We start from the raw sequence: 23388 nt of genomic DNA, 5'->3' as shown, positions 1-23388 counted from the left end.
CTTGAAGCTAGGAAGGGCCAGTCTCAGTGACCAAAATGTATTACTGGTCATCCAACTGGCTTTTTCCCAGCCCAGTGACCTGTACTCAAGTGGATGGTGTCTCCACTCAATTGCCTATACACACCAGTTACCAAGTGGAGAGCACCTCTGCTCAATGGCAGGTACACACCGGTCACTTCCTTCAGCTCAATGACCATAAAACTAGGATCATTGAGGGGAGGATGTCTCCACTTGATAGCTGATAATCTACATATGGACATGAAGTGGACACACCCTCCACCCAATAGTTTTCCAACATTCATCAAGTGAAGGTGTCTCCACTCAATTGCTGTACAACCAGGTCATTGAGTGGAGAGTGTCTCATCTTGATGGCTGATACAGACCCGCAAGTGTAAAATTCCAGGGTGTAACAGGCATCAAGTGAAGGTACCCTCCACTGAATTAACAGTGTGCACACCCTTGATTGGAGCAAAGATTGGTCTTAGTTGCACATAAGATCAAACTCCTTTAAGCCTGCTCCTTGCATGCTCACACAGATGACATCAGCTAGTGTTACCAAAGAGACATACGGTTTGGCACTCCCTGGAGAGGGCCACACATGCCCCCCTGGTGAATCCCAATAGAAAGAAGAAAATACAGACTTACTTGAAGAGAGGTTCTGTTATAAAGACAAATTGACAAATTGAACCAAGATTGAAGCAATGGCAGGCTGGCGGACAAGTCGGATAGACGAGGGCAAGGCTGACAGGGCTGCAATGTGGTTTAAGATTTTGGGGAGGCCTTTTCTTGCTCAAAGTTCCCCCCTTTTATATTAAATCAACACTGGACTGTTTGCTCTTGGCCTTGTGGCCAAGGGGGGATTGATTTGAACAGCCAGTAGACTCGCTCTCCCTTGGCCTCTTGTCTGAGGAGAGATTGGTTGAACAGGAGGTCTACTACTCATGATGCTCCTGTTGTTGTCATTCAATATTGCATATGGGTGCTGCATGTTTGCTGGTGCGCGGGATCGAGGAAGGGCAGGATGGCGCCCAAGAACCAGCCCAGTGGGAGCACCCAGCCAGCCGCAACCACGACCACCGCCACCCCCCAGACTGCCCGCCGCTTCGCCCTCCTCCAGGACCGCTCGCCCCGGCCGACCGGCAAGTTCCTCGTCGTCTCGCCCGCCGAGCTGCGCTCCTACCAGGCATGGCGCACACCCGAGCAGCAGACCCACTGCCGCACCCTCGCGTCCCGGGCCGAGCTGCCCTTCGTCTACAAGGTATGCCCATCTCCAGCGTATATATCCAGCCGAGACGGCTGCTGACCGAAAAACAAAAAACAAAAAAAACCCTAGTGCGTCGACTGGAGCACCGCTCGCCAGGGCTTCGATCTCGTCGCCGCCGGCACCGCCTCCGGACGGATCTTCCTCGTCACCCTGCCCGACGCCGCCAGGCCCGAGCTCTGCCCGCCGCACCCGATCATCAGCTTCGCCGCCGCCCGCGCCGCCCGGCCCTGCAGCGCCATCGGCTTCTCGCCCTGCGGGAAACTGCTCGCACTCGGGCTCGACAAGGCCGGCCTCCAGATCTACGACCTCGACCGCTCCATCCTCGCCCGCTCCCACGCCCTCCCCCACCACGACAAGAGCTCGCTCCCAGCCGACCCGGCCGCCGACCAGCTCGCCCTCGCCCACGCTGTCCATCCCGACTCCGTCCATGCCCTCGAATTCATAGCCCCCACCCCCGCCTCAGCCCAGCCCGCCATCCTCGCCGCCAGCTCCTCCAAAATCATCGGCCTCTACGACCTCCGCGCTACCGGTGCCAACAAGCCCACCAGCACCGACCATCCCCCCTCCGCCCCCGCCCACGACTTTGCAGCCGGCCTGCTCAGCCCCGTCTCCCAGTGGCCCGCCCGCTCCGTCCTGGGCATCAAGGCAGACCCCCTGGTTGCCCATCGCTTTGCCACATGGTCATCCCCCCTTCTCCCCCGAGACCCCACGAACGCGATCACTAAAACTGCTCTTCTTCCTCCAGGGGCGACGACCGCTATGTCAAGCTCTGGGACACCCGAAAGACCACCGAATGTGTCCTCCGATTCGCCCAAGAGGAGCCCCTCCCGACCACCACCCGATCCAAGCCCGAGCACTCCGCCCAGATCCTCTCCCTCACCTGGTCCAAGTCCAGGAAAGGCGTCCTCGCCACCCTCTCCGCCGATTCCGCAACAGTCAGGATATGGGACATCGTCGACGGCAATCCGCCCGCCCAGAGTGCACGGAACTGGAGCGACGGGTCCTTGTTGAACCCCTTTGGCTCCAGAAACACCCTCCCCCCCGGCTCCGGATCCTCCTCCACCTCGCCCGCCTCGTTCCCCAACAACCTGGCCGCCAATTTCAGGAAGTCTGCCATCGCCCCTCGAGGCTCGTCCCCCTCGACGTCCCCGAGAGAGAAGCTGCAGCTACCCAACTACACCGTGTTCTCCTCGCGACTGCTCAAGCCGTTCAGCCGGCCGAGCCAGGCCATCGTGGCCGCCCACATGCCCTCCCTCCCCGACACCCGCCCCTCCTCCGCCGCACTGCTCCCCGAATACGCCTGCAACCTGCTCAGCATCTCCCGCGAGGGTCATCTCGAGTTCGTCGAATCCAAGTCGCCCGGCGAGGCCAGCTTCGGATCGAGAGGCCAAACGGCCTACTCGGATGGCGTCCGGCTCAGGATCGAATGGCATCCTGTCAAACACTCCACCGACCGTCCACAGCCTCTTACCCACAACACCTCGTCCATCCCCATGTCTGCCGAAAGCTCTAATACCAACCCCTTCCAATCACCTCAGCCGTTACATCCCGATCCCCAACAACAACAACAACAACAACTCCCTATGGACCTCAAGACGTGTTCCTTCCAGGACGTTGCTGAACTAAGACTGGCCAATAAGTTCGGAAGACATCTCGTCGGGATGCCCAATCCAATCGGCAATCCTCCGATCAGCTTGCCGACTACTACTGAGCCCAACCCGGGCCCCTTGAAGAATGACATCTCGATGATCATGATGAAACGGGCTATGAGCGGATACGGCTCCAACGTTAGTCTTGATCCTCGTCATCCCCACTTGTCTTCATAATCTGACATTTATGTGCATCCCCACCCAGCCATTGAAAAATGAGCATCTGGTCAATGGCGACCCAGTCTTGGGCGCCTTCTGGGAATGGATCACCCGTACGCCTCTTTCCCAAACACATTCACACAGCATCTTCTAAGCCTGAAATTCGACCTATATGCTGCTGCTGCTGCTGCCAGATTCCGATAAACTATCCCAACAGGGAACGGGGTTAGTCAATGGCTATGATTTCAGCTTCCAAGGCGTGCTTGCCATCATGAAAGGATTCTTGCCCGTAGATCAGCAACAACAGCAGCAGCAGCAGTTGGTAGACCTGGGGACACCATCGCCGTCACAGCGACGAAGCGCCCAAACGACGACACCGGTGGACCAGTTCGGAGGAGAGTTCTTCAACAACAGGAAGAGTCCGAAACAGAAGCCGGCCAACAGCCATCCGAGCCCAAGCTACACCAAGCAGCTCTCGCAGTATCTGAAAGCCTTGCGGACGTTCAACCATAGCCACCAAGTCGAGAACTTCACCATCTCCTCCGAGTTCAGCGACCAGCGCCAGACCGCCCTCTTCCTGTGTGGCCCGGACTACAACTCGGGCAAGATCGAGGAAGTGCTGAGCAAGTACGAACGGATGGGCATGTATGGAAAGGCCTGTGCGATCGCCCTCTTCTCTGGGAACACCCAACGGGCCATCGCCAGTCTTCAGCGAAGCGACGGTGAGTCTGGATGGATCTCTCGAGAAACCTCCTCTGGATATAGAGATCTTAAATGTGTGTTGTATGTGTGTGTGTTTATTGCAGATCTGCAGTTACGCACGCTAGCCCCGCCGCTAGCGACACATTTGAACACCCAGCGACACGGCCAAGCGCGAGACCCGATCTTCGACCAAGTGTGTCGCCAGCTGTCGGACGAGCGGACGTCGGAGCCGTACCTGCGGGCGATCTTTGCGTACTGCGCGACGGGCGACTGGCACGAGGTGATTGACGAGACGGGGCTGCCTCTGAAAGACCGGCTCGCGGTCGGGCTGCGGTTCCTGAGCGACGAGGAGATCTTCCAGTGGCTCGAGGACAGCAGTCGCGATGCGGTCCTGTCGGGCGATCTGGAGGGCATCCTGTTGACTGGGCTCAGCCAGGCCGACCTTCTCGGCAGCAAGAGGACCGAGGAGCCCGCGGGCGCCGAGCCTGCCAAGAAGGCGCGCGCCGGCCAGCCGCAGCCCGACGAGCCCGGCCTTCTCGGGCCCGGGTTCCGGCTCATCCAGACCTACGTCAACCGGACCGGCGACCTGCAGACGGCCGCCTTGGCCAGCCACCTCGTCGTCCCTCCCACCAGCTCCACTGGTAGACACAGCCAGACGGTGGCCGAACGGTGGGTGGACAGTTACCGACGCCTGCTCGACCGATGGGCCCTGTTCACCGTGCGCGTCGAGCTCGACATCTCCCGCGGCCTCAAGGCCCGCCAGACCCTCTCGTCCGCCCATTCCAACACCACCGCCAATGCGAGGATGGGCCCCCAGACCGGCCGCGATCATCGCGCGCCTCCCCAGCTCTTGCTCCGCTGCCAACACTGCCTCGAAGTGCTCTCCGACGCCCCCAACGTCCTTGCACAGCTCCGCGCCATCGCCGACCGCAACCCGCCCGTCGCCTCCGTCGCCCTCCCCCTCTCCTCGTCTGTCGCCTGTCCGTCGCCTGTGGGCTTCTCCACTACTAATTCAACTGCCTCTGCGCCGCCAACGACGACGACGACGATGACGGCAAATGGCTCTGCTAATCCGCTCCTCGCCTCCTCGTCCAGTAAGAAGAACATCGCAGGCGCCGGCCCGCCCGGCGCCCACAACAAACAGGTTCGTCCCTCCTTCTTGCTCCCCCTCTCTCAGCGCCCTTCCCTTCGGCTTTCTCTGACATCGCCGCTCCGTTCTCTCCACCCCACTTTCTTTGTTCGTCACATACATACACACACACGCACTATGTTTTTACGCCGGTGGCCACAAACCACCAGACGAACCGGTGTCGGATGTGTGGCAAAGGGCTGCCGAAGTGCTCGGTCTGCATGATCCCGCTGACGATCAATGACGCGCGGACCGCCTGTGAGTTCTGCTCCCATCTTCTCCCACAAACACCCCAAACACACGAGCACCCAGAGACTGAGACGGCCTGTTGCGGGTGGCAGCCATCTGGGCCTGGTGCCATCGCTGCAGACATGTCGGCCACGCCGACCATCTCGCCTCGTGGGCCCGTCGCGGAAACACACTGTGTCCTGTGGCCGGCTGCGACTGTGTCTGTTGGGACTCTTCTTGCAAATAACTTCCCCGCGTCCTTCCCCGCGTTGTTCTCTTTGGGCTTGGCATATTTGCTTGGTGTGGCCGTTGTGCCACAGCGCTCTTGTGGAACCAGCCCAACGGCGTGGCCACTAATAGTCCCGCCGCCGCACTCTCCTGCACGCCCGCTGGCGGCCAAACTAGAACATCTCCCGCTGCGGCGAGGAGCACACAAGCGTCCTCTCAGTCCCTCGCCCTCTAGCGTCCCCCTTCCAAAAAACACAGGCCCTTGGGGCCTGGAGCATGGGCTTCAATCACGAAAAACGGCTACCTTTCTGGCGGCTACAGCAATGGCAGGAACGCGTGCAGTCCGGTAGGCCCAACTTTCGGGCTGCTGATTTCGGCCTCAAAGCCTGTTTATGGCTCCTGCATGTCAGGAATGCCATCAGAAGAAAAACTCCAGTTTCTATGTGTTTCACACGGGGCCTTGAGGGTTGCACTGTTGGGATCCTGGAGTGATTTTGTGTCAAGCAGGCCCTTCGCCGCACATCCCCCCTGCCCCGCACCCTCCTCCAGCGGACCCAGCCGCCCGAAAGGGGGTTTGACTGCCTGTACAGTGAAGCTGTACAAGCCTGTGACTGAAATGCAAAAATCATTTTTAGCCACACAAATCGGCAAGCTTTTCTGCCACTGCTGTATGTTATTCTTGTCCTGGTCCTCTACATGCAAAGTGGAGACTCGGGCAGAGTTCACTGGTTGACATCCTTCACATTTGCGCTCAATACTACCAGGATGGCCGGTTTTAGGTCTAAGTTTTGAGAGAAATAGGTTTGGGACACTTGGGTTTTTGTGTCCCTTGGTGCTGGCCTAGCTTTGCTGAACTGCTCTTCAACAGGAGGGGGGGGTGCTCCTGCAGGGACCACAGCCAACTATGAGTGCGGGCTGCTACATGTATGTGAAAGGCTACATACATGGAAAGTGCCCTGCTACAGCTCATAATACACTGCAGAAAAAAGCTTGCTCAACACAGCTGCAGTGCCAGCAGTTGTGACACACAGAAACTCAAAGGAAGTGTGCAGTAGTGTGTCACATGCTCATAATGAATCATCTTGTCTCTTAATTTGCTGCTGAGTGCACAGTCTATACACAATACATGTTTGAGATTTGACATGGACATTTTGAAAGTAGGGGGTTCCAGGCTTTTCCATCTGCTGGGCAGGGCTGCTTTGGGAGATCTCTGATTCTCCCAGAACGCTTGGTCAGTATTGCAAAAAAAGAAGAATATAGCCAGTGCCCCAGGACAGAGAGTGGATTCAAGAAACACCTTGGTATTCTTTTATCTTAGTATGCCCAGCCCCATAACTGCAATTCCTCACTAAGATTTTTGATAGATAGGATCCAAAATCCCAATCTTCTTTTTCATAGCCAGACTGACGCTATCCCCTAGGCCATATACTTTCTTCCAACTGGTGAGACAAACTCTGATCTTTTTGTCCAGAAGAATATCAATATGTACTACCCAATATATTTTGAAAAAGTTGAGACTATGACACATTCATTCTATTTAGAGATCAATATGAAGGTGGTTGGTCAAAACACTGGGGTTAGACAAAGATCTTGCATCTTGGCCTTCTTCATGGTGCTGGGAATTAATCCTGCTATCTCAAAAATAGCATCCCATATCATGGGTGACAGCAAGTCTTCTCAACCAAAGGTGGTCTTGCCTTCTTGCAATGATATGGGTAAGTTTTCATCAAGCTTATTATTGGAGCCAAGAAGAAATAAACCTGATATTTTATCTCCACACTGACTTTGGCTCACATGCATCTCCTGTCCTTCCATTATTTGTCTCTCAAGACCCATCAACCTCCACCAGTGCAGGTAGGTTGACTAATTGGTTAAGGACTTGATACCCTCTTCAGGCCAAAAGACGATTGAGCTGATATTAGTGCTACATGATCTGTTTGTATAGGCAATGTCAGAGAATTATTGACAGAAACACCACATAATCAAAGCAAGCTTTTGGGTTTTAAGCATAGTGGGAAGCAAGACTTTGCTGAAACTAGCTATGTTCAAGCAATCCCCACACTGCCAAGTAAGATAAAACATTGCATCCACAAAATATCCATCTTTTTCCAATGCTTATCATAAGGAAGCTCTTGGTGATATTCAGATCCTGTGGACTCACCTAAGAAGAAAATTCCTAACCAAGACCTCTTGACTTTTCAGCAGCAAGATCTGTTGGACAAAAAAAGGAAAAGTAGGTGCTTCCATTCTAAATCAGGCACCTTTTCTGGAAGACTCACATTTTTCTGATTGCAGAAATATTGCAAGTCAGGGAGCATCATTTCAAGATAAGAACAAAAATCACCAAGATCACCAATCTAGAACCAAATTCATCCCCAGAATACAGATTTCCAGAAAGTTTCTACCAGCACATGGATGTTTTAGAGAAAATCACCAACCAACTATATAGCAGAAAGATCCTAGAAATTAAATTAGGCCGGAAAGTATTACTGGAAACAGATCAAGTCTTATTGCCTGGTGACCTTGTTGATGAAATATTCTTGAAGGTGATAGAGGGTCCCTTTTCATCCTTTAAGGAGGCGCCAAGGAGCTTCAGATTGCAGCCACTAAAGGTTTGGAATGTGGGATTGAGAGCCATGATGTCCCATTGGAGTGACCTGATGATTGATTTCTTTCGAGATTTGAAGCAAATTCAGCTTGTCTCCCCTGAAAATCTTGTAGAATTCAAGAAAAAAGATCAGGGTCAACTGTTTACAAGTTTCCTTATTGCCATGTTCCCTCAATATGATGTCTTAAGCACATACATCAACTTTGATCTCAGATCAAGCATTGCAGAGGACCGTAACCTGAAGGATAACCTCAAGGATATATTTCATGGTAAGCCTCCTATTCTCAAAAACTCATTTTTGTCAAAGGTATATGAAAATATATAATGTGTATTAATTTCTATGCCATTGAATTGACAGGATTAGATGAGAAGACTTGGCAACAGGCAGAGTACCAATTTATCAAGTATAAACTGATTTATGAAGAAGGAAGATGTATTTTTCATAATTTCCAGACAATCAGGGAGGAATTTCTCTCAAAAGCTCCACCAGAAAATTCCAGATCATTGCCTGAAATGAAAAAACTCTTGGAAAAGATAATTCACTATATTTCTGGAGTGGAATTTGACTGGTATCCAAAAGAGAAACTGCTGATGCACTTCAAAGTGATACATGACATGCTGAAATTCATCCAGAGATACCACCCAGAAGTTATCTCAGATGAATTCAAGAAATCAACTGAATACCAAAAGCTTCATACATTTGAGGAAGTTATCCAGATGATTTCATGCATCAATCACTTTTCATATGAGCTATTTGACTTTTTTGTGATTCATTTCAAGAAACTTGACAAAACACATCTCATTGAATCCATGTGGCACAGGGAGGAAGAGCCAATCCATAGTGAGCATATATCAGAAATTCTAGATGAGTTTACAGAGAGGTTAAAAGGCTCAAATTATCTGACTGGTTTAAACAAAAACCAAAGAGTTCCAAACCCAAAAGAGAGAGGTGCATCCATGGAGCATGAAAAAATGATCCAGCTATTGATCAATGGATCAGAAAGGTACAAAATTCTTTCACTCAAAATTTGGCATGTCATGCAGCTTCCTTGGATAAATGAAGACAATATTTTGTTGAAAAGTTCAAAGGAGAGAGCTGAAGAGCAGTACATAAGATACCTCATTGAAATCAAGAAACTCAAAGAAAATGAGAATGGGAAGGATCAAGATTTCTCAGAAATCATTGAAAGATTGGAGTTGATGGGAATTCAAAACTTCATCTTCACACAAGACAAATTCCAGAATGACTTGCGGAAGTATGAACATTTATTTAGCTCAAGCTAAATTCAAGGAAGATGCAAAGCTTCCCCACTTAAATATTAGTGTGTTACATGCAGAATGTATTTCTATAGTGACTGGCTTATAGTTTCTGGTGAAGACCACCAGTACAAAAGTGATATCTGTCACTTTCTGTACCCTTTACTTTGAAAATTTCCATACTATCTTGTTGAGAGATTTTCAATTCTTGTTTTGTTTTCAATTGTTTTCCAACTTTGCTGTACATGTACCGCCAATTGCGCATGATTAGCACAAACCTGCACCTTTTCTCAAGAATTTTTTTCTGTGCACAGTTTGGGGACTGTTGGCTGTCTGTTGAAATGGTTATTTAGGGCTTTCAGCAAGCACAAAGCAATCACTCTTCATCATTCCACTCAACCTCTCAAAAGAACAGCGCTGCTACGCTAACGTGTAGCGCTCATATAGCGCACCACCCCATTTTTGGTTGGTTTCAGGAAGTCTATTCTCTGATTGGGTTGGCCCAAAAATCTGACTATGAACCAAAGCTGTAGTGCGCCGCCGCTCACTCATTGGGCACGCCAGCTATCCCACCCAGGCCCCCCATTTATGGCATGCACCAAAGTGCGCTTCCAGGGCGCCTTTTTTATTTTGCTTGGGTCGGCTCACCCCAGAATAGGGCTGCCCAGGGGAACAGCCCTAGGCATGGCCTGCGGAAGGCATGTGAGCAGCACGCCAGCCCAAGAGCATCAAGCACATCTAGGCACCTTCCCAAGTCCTACGCAGCCAAGTGTCACCAAGGTTTTGCCATGTGGTCAGGGGGCTTGATTGGGTGTTATCCAGGAGAGGAACTTCTCTCCTCAATGGCCAGCCTGAAAACTAGTCCTCAGAGTCAAGGGGAGAAAATCTTCTTTGCCTGTGGGTCTGGTATGGCGGGCACCCCAGAGGCGAGATCTCCCATTCAGGGTCCAGGGGCAACAAGGACACCACTAAATTGGTGCCCCAATCACCCTGCATTGAAATTGGCTCAAAAAGCTGGAGTTGGCCCAGTGTGATGGGTTATATAGGCATGGGTTGATGGAGTGTGCACTTGGTGGTAGCACAGGCGGAAATAAATGCGTGGCTGAGATCACAGCACATTGGGTGACATAAGCATCCATGTGGTGATGTCAGAATTCACAGAAAAAAGCATGCAGAAACTTAAAGCTTCACATTCAGGGAATGCACCCAGAAGGGATAACCTGGGGATCACGGGGAGGACAGATTAGGAGCTGTGATCAGTTAGTGGAGCGGAGCAGTTGGCCAGTTCTGGACTCCAATAGATCAAGGACATGGACTAGATGCGGCTGAAGCTGGTGAGAGACTGACTGCAGGGGGCTAGAAAGTTCAAGTGTTGGAGAGGAGGAGAATGTAGATGTTGTGTGGAGGTGATAGACTAATGTGGGATGGTATGTTTGGAGCAGATTTGGGTGGGAAAGGAGGCCAACAAGTGTGGAGAGGAGGAAGGAGGGAAAAACAGTGGGCCACAACGCTGACCCTGAAGAAACTTCTAGCTATGAATGTGATGCTGCCAAAAGGACTAGAAGCAATGGTGAAACCACTGCGCTGCACTGACATCAGCAGCACTTTTAGCGCAGCGCAGCGGTCTAACACTGATCCTCCAGCCCAATCAGTGTCAGCGCTGTGCTAACACTGAATTCAGTGGTTTGCCGCGGACGCCTGCTGTTGATCAGTGTTAGCGCAGCACCGCTGAAAATCAGTGCAGCACAGCAGAATGACCGCTGATGGCCGCTGACCGTTTTTTTGGCATCAGCGCGCTGATTTTGCTGCGCCCCACTAGGCGCTGAACATGGCTGCAGTGACAGCGGCGTTGCCAGTGTGTTAACTACATATTTACATAGTTTCATTCACCCAATCAACCTCTCCACTAAATGTTCGGCCCCATTGGACCTCACCTGTGTTATGGTGTTATGTTCCAGTATTAGCATATGTACTTAGATTATGTTTATATCCTGTTCTTAGTTTCTCTAAAAGACTCCTCTCCTGGGTGCCGGTGAACTCTCTTTTCCTCACTCTCTTTTGCTTCTCTTCACCGGCATCCCAGGTAAGCCTCAATCTGTTCTCACTATCTTGTCTATTTCTTTTTTCCTTCTTTTGTTTTAGATCTAGGATGATGAAATCAATACTCTCTTTTGCTTCTCTTCACCGGCATCCCAGAGCACGAGCACAAGAGGTTATGAGCCCTCATTCTTGCTAATCAGGTCACGGTGCATTTTTTTTCGAGAGTCCGCTTGCAAGCGATAACACTACATCTATCATCAACACCTTTTCAGCAGTCAATCTTTTGACGGATCCATGATGCCTCAACTTGCGATAACGGCGAACAAACACGATCCACCTTCACTGCAGGATCAAATTCACCATACCAACGTACCGCTCCACTCTGAATTTTTTCTCTCTCAGTCACCCGTCGCTGGCTTGTGTCACAACCGGTCTACCTTAACTGCGGGACCGATTTCGCAAGGCCAAAGCACACCTCAATCCGCTCTCACATCATTAACTTCTAGTCCAGATCGTCGCGACCTCCTCACCTCCGACGGAACTGGTACTGACACGGCGATCATCATCATGTCGTCTTCCGATGCGCATTCTACCAAAACTCAAGCCATTTGTTCAACCGCTTCGAGAGCTGCTCCGGCCCTCAAACCTTCGCCTGCTGCACCAGCTAATGGTCCAACCATTCTGTCAGTCTCCACAGACATGCGCAACCCTGAGGTGAAGCGGGAGGAGATCGCTCGCTTTGTTAGCCGGGGAGGGCGATTTTTTGGGTTGGACTCGTGTGCCTCTCATACTTTCACGAACGACTTATCGTTGCTCTTTGACCATACTACTCTGTCTAACCCCATTCCTCTGACAGTTGCGACTCACGGACCACAATTGTTTGTCACTGTGGTTGGGAAGATGAAGCTCTGGAATCAGTTAGGATCGATCACACTCAACAACGTCTACTACTGCCCAACGGCAACATGTACCCTTCTCTCAGCCGAAACTCTCCGACTAGGTGGCGGTCAATTGTGCATATCTGATCAAGGCATCGCGTCGATCCATTTCCCTAATGGTTTCAGCTTTCGATCTTATCCAATTCACCGTTGGTGGCAGGTCCCAGTATTTTCTCGGTCATCGCCTTCCCCTGCCGTTTATGTACCCCCCACTTCCAAAGCCTGTGATCCTTCAACTCCCCCCAATGCAATTATCGCGTGTGATGTTTCCATCAAGAACTCAGACGCACTGATGTGGCATCGTCGGCTCGGCCACGTTAGTCTCAAGCGGATAATTCGTATGTGTGCGCTGGGCAGCCTACCAGGGCTACCAGATAAGTTAACCAATAAAGACTTTGTCTGTGAAGACTGTCTGGTGAGCAAAAGTAAACGCAACAGGGGTCAACGGCTTTCCGAAGAATCAACGCTTCAGCCAATGGATGTCATTGTTTCTGATGTGCTGGGCCCATTCATTGAAGGATTCAACGGCGTTAAATATCTTGTTGTCTTTCGGGATCTTGCTAGCACCTATTCCGAGGGATTCTTGCTGAAAGCTAAAAGTGAAGTGTGCTTGAATTTTAAGCGGTACATCGAGCGGATGGAGAGACTCACCGGGAGGAAACTCAAACAATTTCGAACGGACGGCGGCGGCGAATTCACCTCAAAAGCTTTTCTTTCGTGGCTGCAGGATAAAGGTATCAAACACCAGCACTCAATGCCCTACGAGCCGGAACAGAACGGAGCGGCAGAGCGACTCCATCGGACTGTTGGTGAGATGGCGCGCACGGCACTAGTGTCTTCGGGATTACCCACCAAATTTTGGGGTTTTGCTTACTTGTGGGGCTACTTCACCCACAACCAATTGATCAACTCGCTGACGGGTGATAAAACACCCATGGAACTTATGTTTAACAAGAAACCCCTCTTGGATCGGCTCCGGGCCTTCGGCGAGGTGGCTTTTGTACACAAACCAGATGTTTATCGGACAGGGAAGACTGATCAACGTGCCTGGCGCTGCAACCTTGTGGGCTATGTCCAAGGAGGCAAGGGATGGATCTTTTGGGTGCCGACGAATAATTCCTTCTTTGAGTCATCCATTGCGACCTTTCCATACTCCAATCAAACCTCTGTGAACCCTCCGGAACCAATCAAGCCCAAACTGACTTTATCATCATCTCTCAATAAGATTCTCAACAACGGGGACAACGATCACCAGGTTCCTCAACACAATGACGAACTGGCCTCGGCACCGGATATCGCACCTGTTTGGCGTCCGATAGACAAGTTGCTCAACACTGAAGATGTCGCCCCCATGATTTTTAATTCAGCACTTGTTCTTGGTTCGAATACTGCTGAGACCACTCTAGTCAGTCAATCACCTGAAAGCACGGGACTGTCAGCTGTCACAAGGAGCCAGTTGCTTCCAAGAACTTATGCCCGTGCAGTAGCCAGAAAGGATGGCGATCGATGGGCGGCAGCCGTGGAGACTGAACTTGCAAACATCTGGGACATGTCGGTGTGGCATTTCGAACACGTGCCAGCGGGACGAAAGGAAACGGACGCCAGGTGGCTCTTCGACATAAAGCGCAACCAGGACGGCTCAATCAAGAAATACAAAGCACAATACATTGTCCGTGGGTTCAGCCAGATTTTTGGCCAAGATTACCACGACACCTGGGCTCCAACAGCGACATTCGCGTCCCTCCGGATGCTCTTTGTAGTGGCAACATCAAATCGTTGGGCAATCGAGTCTTTTGACATCACCGCAGCGTATCTACATGGCGAAATCGATGAAGACGTGTGGGTCAAGGTTCCGGATGGGATGTTTGTGCCTGAGGAACATAAAGGCAAGTCCCTCAAGCTTGATAAGGGACTCTATGGCACTAAGCAAGGGGGTCGCTGTTGGTGGAAGCATTTTGTGCAAGTCATGGAAGGTATTGGCTTCCACGTCAGCTTCTATGACGACTCCTTCTACCATATGCATCGCGGTGGAGAAACCTTGCTGGTGTGGATTCACGTGAACGACGGCGTGGTCACGGCCTCCTCCCCTGGCACAATGCAAGAGTTTCGCTCAGCTCTTGAATCCAAACTCCGAACCACCTGGGAAGGTTCATTACACACAATCGTGGGAATCAAGGTCGATCGGCCCAGCCCCTCGAAAATTATCCTCTCGCAACCTTTCCTCACGCGCAAAATTTTGGAAACCTTTACCACTGAAGCAACTCTTCCTCGAGCGGTGCCATTAAAAGACACCAACTCCATTACTTCCACCCAATCTGGCGAAGAAGTCATCAACCCTAATGGTTATCTCTCCATTGTCGGATCTCTGAACTACCTCGCAGTAGCCACGCGCCCAGACTTAGCGTTTGCTGTTGGTTTTCTGGCGCGCTTCGCCAAATCACCCACCAAACGGCACTGGTCGGCGGTACAACACACCCTTGGGTACATCAAAGCGTTTGGGTGTCGCGAACTGATCATTAAACCAAACACCAATGACCATGATATGCTCACATGGGTTGATGCCAACTGGGGTGGCGAGTTTGCACGTTCAACCCACGGATCTGTCACAACGCTATTTGGAGTGCCAATACTGTGGGCCAGCAAACGCCAACCGTCAGTAGCTACGTCAACGTGTCATGCGGAGTTCATGGCCCTAGGATGGGCTTCGCGGCACTCGGTGTGGCTCAAAGAGCTATTCTTTGACATGACCAATCAAATTATCACCCCAAAACTCATGTGCGACAATGATGCCGCAGTCAAAATCTCGAAGGACAACACGGCAAACAAGCGCACCAGACACTCGGAGCGCGAGGTTTTCTATGTCAATGAACAACTCCACCGCAAGAGACTTGCAATCGAATGGGTTCCAACCAATGCTCAATCGGCCGACATCATGACAAAGGCGCTAGGCCCAATGCCTTTTGAGAGGATCTTAGCCAGCCTCAAAATGTCTACTCCTGGTTGAGTGACATACGTTATGGCAAGTACCTGGGGGGATAGCATGCGCTGGCTGCGAGACACATGCGCCCCCCGCGATTGTCCGTCTCCCTCATACCAATTTTTTTTTGTGTGATTAAGATAACGACACCTTTTGTTTCTTTCCTTTGCGCTCGACAGCGGCAATCTATTTTTTGGCGGTTATCTGGACGTCCTTGGTTCTTTCTTTCTTTTTATTCACCTTTCACTCCTGCATTTTATCAATTGTTTAAAATTTATTTATTTATTTTCTTCTTTCTTTGTTTTCTAGTTGATATTTTTTTTCTTCTTTTCTCTTACGATTTGTTTTCTCTTTTCTTTCTTTCTGCTCAAGTTTTTGATCAGTTGTCGGAGTCTTTTCGAGGGGGTGGCTGTTATGGTGTTATGTTCCAGTATTAGCATATGTACTTAGATTATGTTTATATCCTGTTCTTAGTTTCTCTAAAAGACTCCTCTCCTGGGTGCCGGTGAACTCTCTTTTCCTCACTCTCTTTTGCTTCTCTTCACCGGCATCCCAGGTAAGCCTCAATCTGTTCTCACTATCTTGTCTATTTCTTTTTTCCTTCTTTTGTTTTAGATCTAGGATGATGAAATCAATACTCTCTTTTGCTTCTCTTCACCGGCATCCCAGAGCACGAGCACAAGAACCTGGTCCTTATGACCGTGTTGGGGCACCACAAAATCAGTGCGCTGACGCTGAAAAAGCGGTCAGCGGCGTCCGCGGCAAACCGCTGGTGTTCAAAATTGGACATGACAAGCCAATTTTGGCTGGGAGATGTCAACATGAATATATAATACTTCAAGTGAAATCTCCCAGCCAAAATTGCAGTTTATGTCAAAAAAAATCATGAAATTTTGAACACCATAAATGTGACATTAGTCCTAAGCTTCCTCCGGCGAGGCTTTTAGTCAAGCTCGGCTCCGAGCACTCTTTCGCACCCCGCGAGCACGGGAGGGGCGTGTGCTAAGTTTGGGTTTTCTATCCTCTTCCATTCCGGCTCGAATATTTAGCCTTCCCTACTTAAATCATCTTTATCCTGTTGTCAGGCCTGCAAAACCTTAACATTCGGGTCCCAGAGGAGACACCCGGATCATGGATCAGTTCCGGCGGGTTGATAGTACATGCCAGCTGGCTAGTCCGGTCCTTATCGTCCAACCTCCAACATCCTCCGGAATTATGTACCTGGGCTCATATGTCTCGTTTGTCAAATGGTCAGATCTGCAACCCATTATCAGCATACAAAAACTAAAGGCCGTTTCAAAATGCTTCCTTGCTAGTTAGCCTCGGCCTCACATTGGGAGTGAAACTAGGTGATACCGACAAATGGTGAAATCACAATGATCTCGTCGTAATCACCGCGGTATGATGGGTGATTACTCGTAGGACAACGCTGTATACGGGCCTTCAGCTTTCTGGAGAATCCCGGGTTTTTCGGTGTTTTACTACGCCTGACTTCTTGGTGATGATGAGTCGTATCCGGCCCGGATTTTCGCGGCAGTGCATACCAATTTTTCACCTACTGTATGCGTAAGTCCATAGGATGTTACAACGAAAATGGTCTTAGATGGTCTTGGCAAGGTATGCCAGGATCAGGGTCGAAGCCAAGAAGAATCAGCGAGGAGGTGTTTCAGAAAAGTAGCTTATCAAGGAAGATGAGACACCTATACCAGAAGCCTTCCCTGAGTCCGGTGTGTCGACCCACTGGAAAGACGACATGAAACGTGAGTTCAGCTCTTGAACCTTTGATGGAATTTGTCTTAAGTGATGTATGCACGCTCCCGGTACAGATATCTAGACTGTTTTGACTGGACCCCGCCAATACTCCTTCGAAGGTCGAAGGTCGAAGGTCGGGGGTTAGTATATACACCCAGTGAAACTCACGTGTTTCAAGTTCACAGTAGGAGCGGAGCAATATGGGGAACACGCTGGTTTCCTACCTCGGCGGATTAACTTCAAAAGAGTTGTCCGTGTCCCAGCTGAACCCCGACACAAAACCTCCCAATCCCAGGTTATACATATTATCATTTATGATTACTAATTGCTAATCCTTCTACGCTCCTTATCTGCCAAAATTTCTACCAGCGTGTAGTGTGCTCCTTATACGCGACGTCTTAAAACCGGTAGAGGGAAAGATTCTGAAAATCCCCACATATTTAATACCAAAAAATGGGCGAACCTCGCCAACGGCCATTGAAATCCCTTGCAATAGCGCAGGCTGTTTCCCTTTGCATTGGAACTTTGGCATTTTATCTCCTGTTGTGTATCCTACTGTCTTATTCCGTCCTTGACCTGATTTCACCTCACCCGCAAGTCAATGGCCTTCACGGGAACTGGGGGAAAGGTAAGATAGTCACCAACAATACCCCCTCCCCCCTCCCCAAAATCCAACTCAAAATCTGATAATCTCCTGTTCTGTTCTTCAAAAGATAGCTCCGGCTCTGCCGACTCTGATGGGCGCACGGGAGCAGAATCTCCCATCTCCAATGGTCCCTTCATCAGTCATTTCAACAGCCACGATGCTTCCATTCCCGACTCTCGACAGCCATGGGACCCGCGAACTCCATCGGGTGCAAGGATTTTAACCCTGTTGTCGGCCCAGCGCTTCCCGTCGCCAAGCCCGTCATCAAATTCAACTACCGGACGGCCTGGCATGCATCCTCCGCCTCCTCCGCAATGGCCACCGGCTAAGTTCATTTCAAGCAAACCGAAAAACCTTCAAGCCCCTGTTCCACTTGAGCAGCTTTCGGGAGTGGCCCATTTGCAAACTGCCCCCGGACAATGGAATCCTAACTCTCAAGACTTCCAGATGTCTCCTTTGCCCAGCATCCAATCACGCACCTTCCTAGACAGCAATTCATGGGATACCACTGAACTGCAAAGCAAAAATCTTGAAAGACGGGATTGGATCATTCGCGCCTTCAGTCACACTTGGGAAGGTTACAAAAAAACTGCTTGGGGGTTTGACCAAACAAGACCATTATCAGGTCGCGGCCAGACTGCTTTTGCAGGATGGGGCGCCACCATCATTGACAACCTGTTTGTTTTTAACTTCTCTAGTCATTCGGTCAATTCCTCCACCAAGGGTCGTACATTTCTGAATTTTCTTCCTAATAATTTTGAAATTATAACAGGGACACTTTACTCATGATGAATATGACCCAGGAGTATAATGTAAGACATGTAGTTTTCTTTCCATTTTTATAGTATCTTTTCATGTGCTAATCTTACTGCTCCACAAAGTACGCCAGAACCCATGTACGAGTTCTAGACTGGTCCAACCCTGGCTCCGCTCAACCAATTTACAATAGCAGCACGGGGGAAATCAAGAATTCATACGCCAACATCAACTTATTGGAATCTGGTGCAAGATGTGAGCCGGCCCATCCAAATTAATACCGAGCAGGGTTTTTTTGGCAAACAAAACATAAAACTGACATCTTGCTTTCGATACAGATCTGGGAGCTCTCCTATCAGCTTACGACTTGAGCGGCGACAAGCTCATGCTCTCCAAAGCCGATGAGTTGGCTCAGTGGTTACTACCAGCGTTCAACACGAAAACGGGAGTGCCCGTCCCCAATTATGATTTGGGAACGTGCGTCTAATTTCGAAGTCTCCACCGAACGTTTGAACACGAATACTGAAACCAAGACGTTGTATTTACAGCAACCCAAGCGGAGGTGCTTCAGGAGAAACCTATCTTTCGGAGGCGGGAAGTCTGCTGCTAGAGTTTACGAGATTGGCCCAAATCACTGGAAAAGCCCACTATTTCAATGCGGTAAATAAAATGTCTGAATCATTCTCCGGAGCGGCCGCTGACTGAAGTCCAATCCGACCATTAGGTGGACCGAGCCGCTCAATACTTGCAAGGACAAAGCTGGAATTCTACATCAAGGCTTGGAAATCTATTCCCCCAGAAAATCAAACCTGACGAACCCACTCAGATGACGGGCGTCTATAACTTGAACGCCAGGTCGAGTGGTTATTACGAGAACTTGGTAAGGATCAATTTCATACATTTCTCCGAAACAAAGAAGAGGGAGGAACCAACTGAAACTGGCCGACACTATATCCCACAGGTCAAAGAGGCTATTCTTCTGCGTGGAAACTCGAAAGGATATCAACAAGCTTACACATCAAGCGTCGATTCAATCTTCCAGTACCTTGCCGAAGATATCCAAGTAGATAACCAAGGTACTCAACTCAGCATAATTGGAGAGGCATACAGCCTCCCGGGCAAAGTTGGCTATCTCCCCAAGATCAGTCAGCAGAGTTGCTCGGCTGCTGCCATGATCGGTCTCGGCGCCAGATTGTTACAACAGGACTTGCCACTGAATTTCGCCCAGAACGTGAGCCGTCTGACCTCAGCATCCATTTCCTACTTGTCACTTTGCTGATCTTGATGGTTGGACTTATTCTTCTAGCAAACCGATGCTTGTTTGTGGGTTCACGAGACAAGTCCTGGTGGAATCGGGCCGGATGAGATTACCATCATAAATTATGAAGGATCCGGTAAGCTTTCCCCAAGCAGTTAACAATTTTATCCAGTCCATTTTCTGCTTTTATTCAACCATCACTGATCATCACATCTTATTTCTCTCTTGGTTTTCACAGCCCGCCAAGTCAGCTCCACTCCCATGAACGAAATCAGCAACCCAAGCCATCTCAACCGACCAAACACCATCGAGTGCGCCATCATTCCTGAGTTCCACGTATTTGCGTCGAATGCAAACTCATGATTTTCCTCCCCTTCTCCTGTAGATCGATCTTTTACATGTGGAGATTGACTGGAAATCGGGAATGGCAAGAGAGAGGCTGGAAACTGTCAGTGCAACCTTCTTATCAGGCAATTCAAAGAACAGTTTGAGCTGAATCAGCCCTCTACTCACCTTCCCCTGACAGGTTTACCAGATGGGCCGAGGCTTCCATAACCGAAGTTGGCTTCGCTGAAATCGAAGATGTCACTGATGACATCAATGACGATAGTAACAAATTTGATGGCTACACTGGAACCCTATCCACAGAAAGGTGAATAAAAATTTGATGAAATATACCTTGTCAACTAGACTACTGGTTTACTGACTACAAAAAAACCATTACTTCAATAGCATGAAATACTTTTACCTATTGTTCTCGGACCCTGAGACCATATCATTAGACGAATACGTCTTTAATGTGGCATCCCATCCTTTCAAGATACCCGGAAGCAAGAACAGCCAAGTGGTCAACTGGCAAGACCCTCAAGACAGCCAAGTTGCCTATTTGAATCCGCCAATCGCCAATGTGATGGCCTCGAAATACAAAGGCCAGCAAAATACCACTGGCATCGATCCCCAAGGTAGTGGTACGCATATTCAACAGTGGTCCCGAACAGTCTCGCAAGATCCCAAGACTCCAGTTTCAGAGGCTGTCACCCGCTCCGGCTCAAGCAGTTAGATTTTATTCGGAAAATTTCCATTCTGGAATTCAGGCTTAAATTTCCAGGACAACCCGTAGCTCTTTCTTAAATCGACTAAAAAAGCTTCCACGTAAACACGTCCATACCTTCCAACTTTCGTCGCTCATGATGCAAGCATCAACTTTTTCTTCTTCATTTGGCCTTCACTCATGAAAGGTTTTGGCTGGACAGCAGCCGCACAAAAGAACCCACTCTTTTTTCCCTTGTCCTAGTTCTTCCCTGTCTTTCAAATATCGTGTCATGATCCACTCATTCAATCACTCATTTATCCAGATTCACTCATTTGTTTTCAATGTCTGACTTAACCATAACCCTTGTGGACTTGAAATTTAGGAACTTGCTACTTGGTTTGGAAATGTTGGATCGATTTTGTCTCAATCTTTCAATTATACAATCTCTGCAAACACTAACATGATGAGCGGGGTGTGCTAAACTGTGTTGCCAAAACCTTGACTTTGGCAACTAGGGCGCCATCGACGGGCCAAGTGGCTTGAGACACGAAGCAATAGACAATTGCCATTGGCCGGGACTGTGGTCCAGAGATGGGCGGGCGGGGATGGACGTAACGGTCTCATTATTATTGATCCTGACTGAAGAGGAAGGGCGAGAGGAGATGTTCACAAAGGTATAGGTAGGCGCAAGAAGGTTGATTCGTATTGTTATTTAGATGAGTTAAGGATTGAGGAAAGATGGAGTTGAGGATTGAGGAAAGATGGAGTTGAGGATTGAGGAAAGATGTATGAACATGGGTAGGGGGGGCAGAAGGGAGCCTAGCAAGAACAGTCGTCAATGAGAGGGCTTGGATCCTAGCAAGCAGACAAGAGTCGATGAACATCAGAATCGATTGGCTGGTTAGGTGATCATTTGGAGTTACTTGAGCAGGGCAGAAAAAGAAGGACGGACCATCGACCCTAAGATTTCTTGTTGCCGATGGTAACGTGACTGTGGTGCCGTCCATAGACTTTGTCAGCTTAACTTGGCATCCTAATCGCGAGCTTCCGAGGCACGATGGATCGAGGAAGCGATTCAAGAGAGAGAAGAAGTCGGCTTTCAGCAAAATGAGATGCAGCAAATCGTACACATACGTGTCGGTGAGGCCGAATGCAAGGTCGAGCATATCTTCCTCATCTTCGCTGGGCTCGGGCAGTTGGTTGTAAACATCCGGCTCAAAGATGCAATGACAGGTCGAACAAGCAATCGATTTTTCGCAAGCAGCTAGAGGGCGGTATCGGTATGAATCGAGTCAGGAAAACCGCTTCCGCTTCCGGCGGAGATTGTTTGTGGAGATCTCTTTACCTTCAATATCTAGGTCCCATTCCCACGACAGGTCGACCATGTCGTCGCCCTCATTTCCTTCGACCTCCTTGATCAGCTCTCCTTTATGATTTTTGAAGAACACCTTGATCCTATTACCAATTTAATTGGTTCAAAAATCGGACCCAAATCATGTTTCAGTGTCTTTGCCCTATGGTTGCCTTCGTGCAGTTCCTTTCTATAATTCTGCATGAAGTGTGTATTTTTTTTTCTTAAGGATGAATCAACTTTTTCTAACCCGGTGCCAGGAGCCGGTCTACCTTTCCCGCCATGCTGAATAACTGCAAACAGATGAACGTCCCCAAAAAATCGAGTATGGATTAGCGTCAGGACAGCGAGGTGATGGCCGGGTGTGCAGCGAGGATTATGGCAGGCTCACATCGGGTATCGTGGAAGAGCCGAAGGGACATGGGTTTGACGCCGGATGGAGGTTTGGAGACCACCTCTCGAGCACTGTTCAACCCGATCGAGAGCGATTTCTTGAGGACCAGGAGCCGTAAGAAGCTCATGCTTTCCGCTGGGTTCTTCGGTTGTTTCAGGGACGGCGGCTGTGGTCGAGTTTGGCGGCCTTCGGGGTGGTGGTCTTGACTTGAGTTTCCTGGAATTGCCTCGGGAAAAAAATAAATATGTATTTGGGTTTATGCAAAATCAAAATCCAACCAATCAAACGCGCCCAGTTCTGGGATGAACTCAGAAAAGGTTGATGATATAGGACAGTTCACATTTGACCATCGGCGTGACCGCTGGCAGCTGCTTGCTGGTTTCGGAAATTCACTACTAACTCCCCAGCCAAATTGGCTTGAGCTAGTAACATTAAATGCTCTGCTGGTTTGAAATTTCCCTAAATTTTCCTGTTGCTGAAGACTTTCAACTGTGAACCGACCTAATTGCTGAGGTCCTGTGGCCAAAAGTCTGCGTACGGCTATAAAAGGGTGTTTTCATCAACCCTCCCTGCCAAGATCCTGAGCAAGTTGCACCCTCTCAGATCATCACTCCAAGCCACCTCTTCCTGGAGCACCAAAAACACACACACACACACACAAGGGAAACAGAACTGATGGACTGGAGATTCCTGGTGACAGTATAGAGCAATTGCCGCAAAATTAATAGACACACGATCTGAACAATTCTACACCAGAAGAAAAAGCGGGAGAGACAAGCGAGGAAAGCGGCGGATTTCTGATGGATTTATATAGTGGGAAACAGCAGGAATGAAGGAGGGGAGAAGAAAGCGGACTAGGAGAATATGTAACTAAGTGTGAGTGTGTGTATATGCATCGATGAGGAAGACCGTCTATCCACTACGTCGTCCAAGCTTTAGACCACTCTTTACATGCACAGCGAAAGGGACAACAGGAGGGCGCTGTATGTATCTATGTGGCCGGAGGAAGAAGGAACATG

At 49.6% G+C, this 23388-nt stretch overlaps 3 protein-coding genes across 3 annotated transcripts; 2 read left to right on the top strand and 1 right to left on the bottom strand.

Annotated features, from left to right (window-relative positions):
- Positions 1–1021: 1021 nt before the first annotated feature.
- On the top strand, positions 1022–5378 carry PtA15_3A593 (uncharacterized protein; the record flags this gene model as incomplete). Its single annotated transcript, XM_053167575.1, has 8 exons — positions 1022–1258; positions 1334–1944; positions 2010–3051; positions 3119–3185; positions 3267–3794; positions 3879–4918; positions 5074–5161; positions 5245–5378. The coding sequence occupies 8 exons, from the start codon at positions 1022–1024 to the stop codon at positions 5376–5378; spliced, it is 3747 nt and encodes a 1248-aa protein (XP_053018779.1).
- A 12006-nt stretch (positions 5379–17384) lies between these two features.
- On the top strand, positions 17385–20651 carry PtA15_3A592 (uncharacterized protein; the record flags this gene model as incomplete). Its single annotated transcript, XM_053167574.1, has 13 exons — positions 17385–17559; positions 17645–18254; positions 18350–18389; positions 18459–18588; positions 18672–18810; positions 18882–18993; positions 19058–19213; positions 19295–19564; positions 19640–19727; positions 19830–19902; positions 19977–20039; positions 20118–20243; positions 20324–20651. 13 exons carry the CDS (start codon positions 17385–17387, stop codon positions 20649–20651), a joined length of 2310 nt encoding a protein of 769 aa, XP_053018778.1.
- Positions 20652–21459: 808 nt separating this feature from the next.
- On the bottom strand, positions 21460–22496 carry PtA15_3A591 (uncharacterized protein; the record flags this gene model as incomplete). Its single annotated transcript, XM_053167573.1, has 6 exons — positions 21460–21479; positions 21577–21668; positions 21759–21888; positions 21970–22079; positions 22226–22268; positions 22367–22496. 6 exons carry the CDS (start codon positions 22494–22496, stop codon positions 21460–21462), a joined length of 525 nt encoding a protein of 174 aa, XP_053018777.1.
- Positions 22497–23388: the final 892 nt, after the last annotated feature.

The sequence above is a fragment of the Puccinia triticina genome, chromosome 3A (genome assembly GCF_026914185.1).
Source record: "Puccinia triticina chromosome 3A, complete sequence".
NCBI lineage: Eukaryota > Fungi > Basidiomycota > Pucciniomycetes > Pucciniales > Pucciniaceae > Puccinia > Puccinia triticina.
The sequence above is the reverse complement of the archived record's forward strand: the minus strand, read 5'-3'. Positions and strand labels throughout refer to the sequence as shown.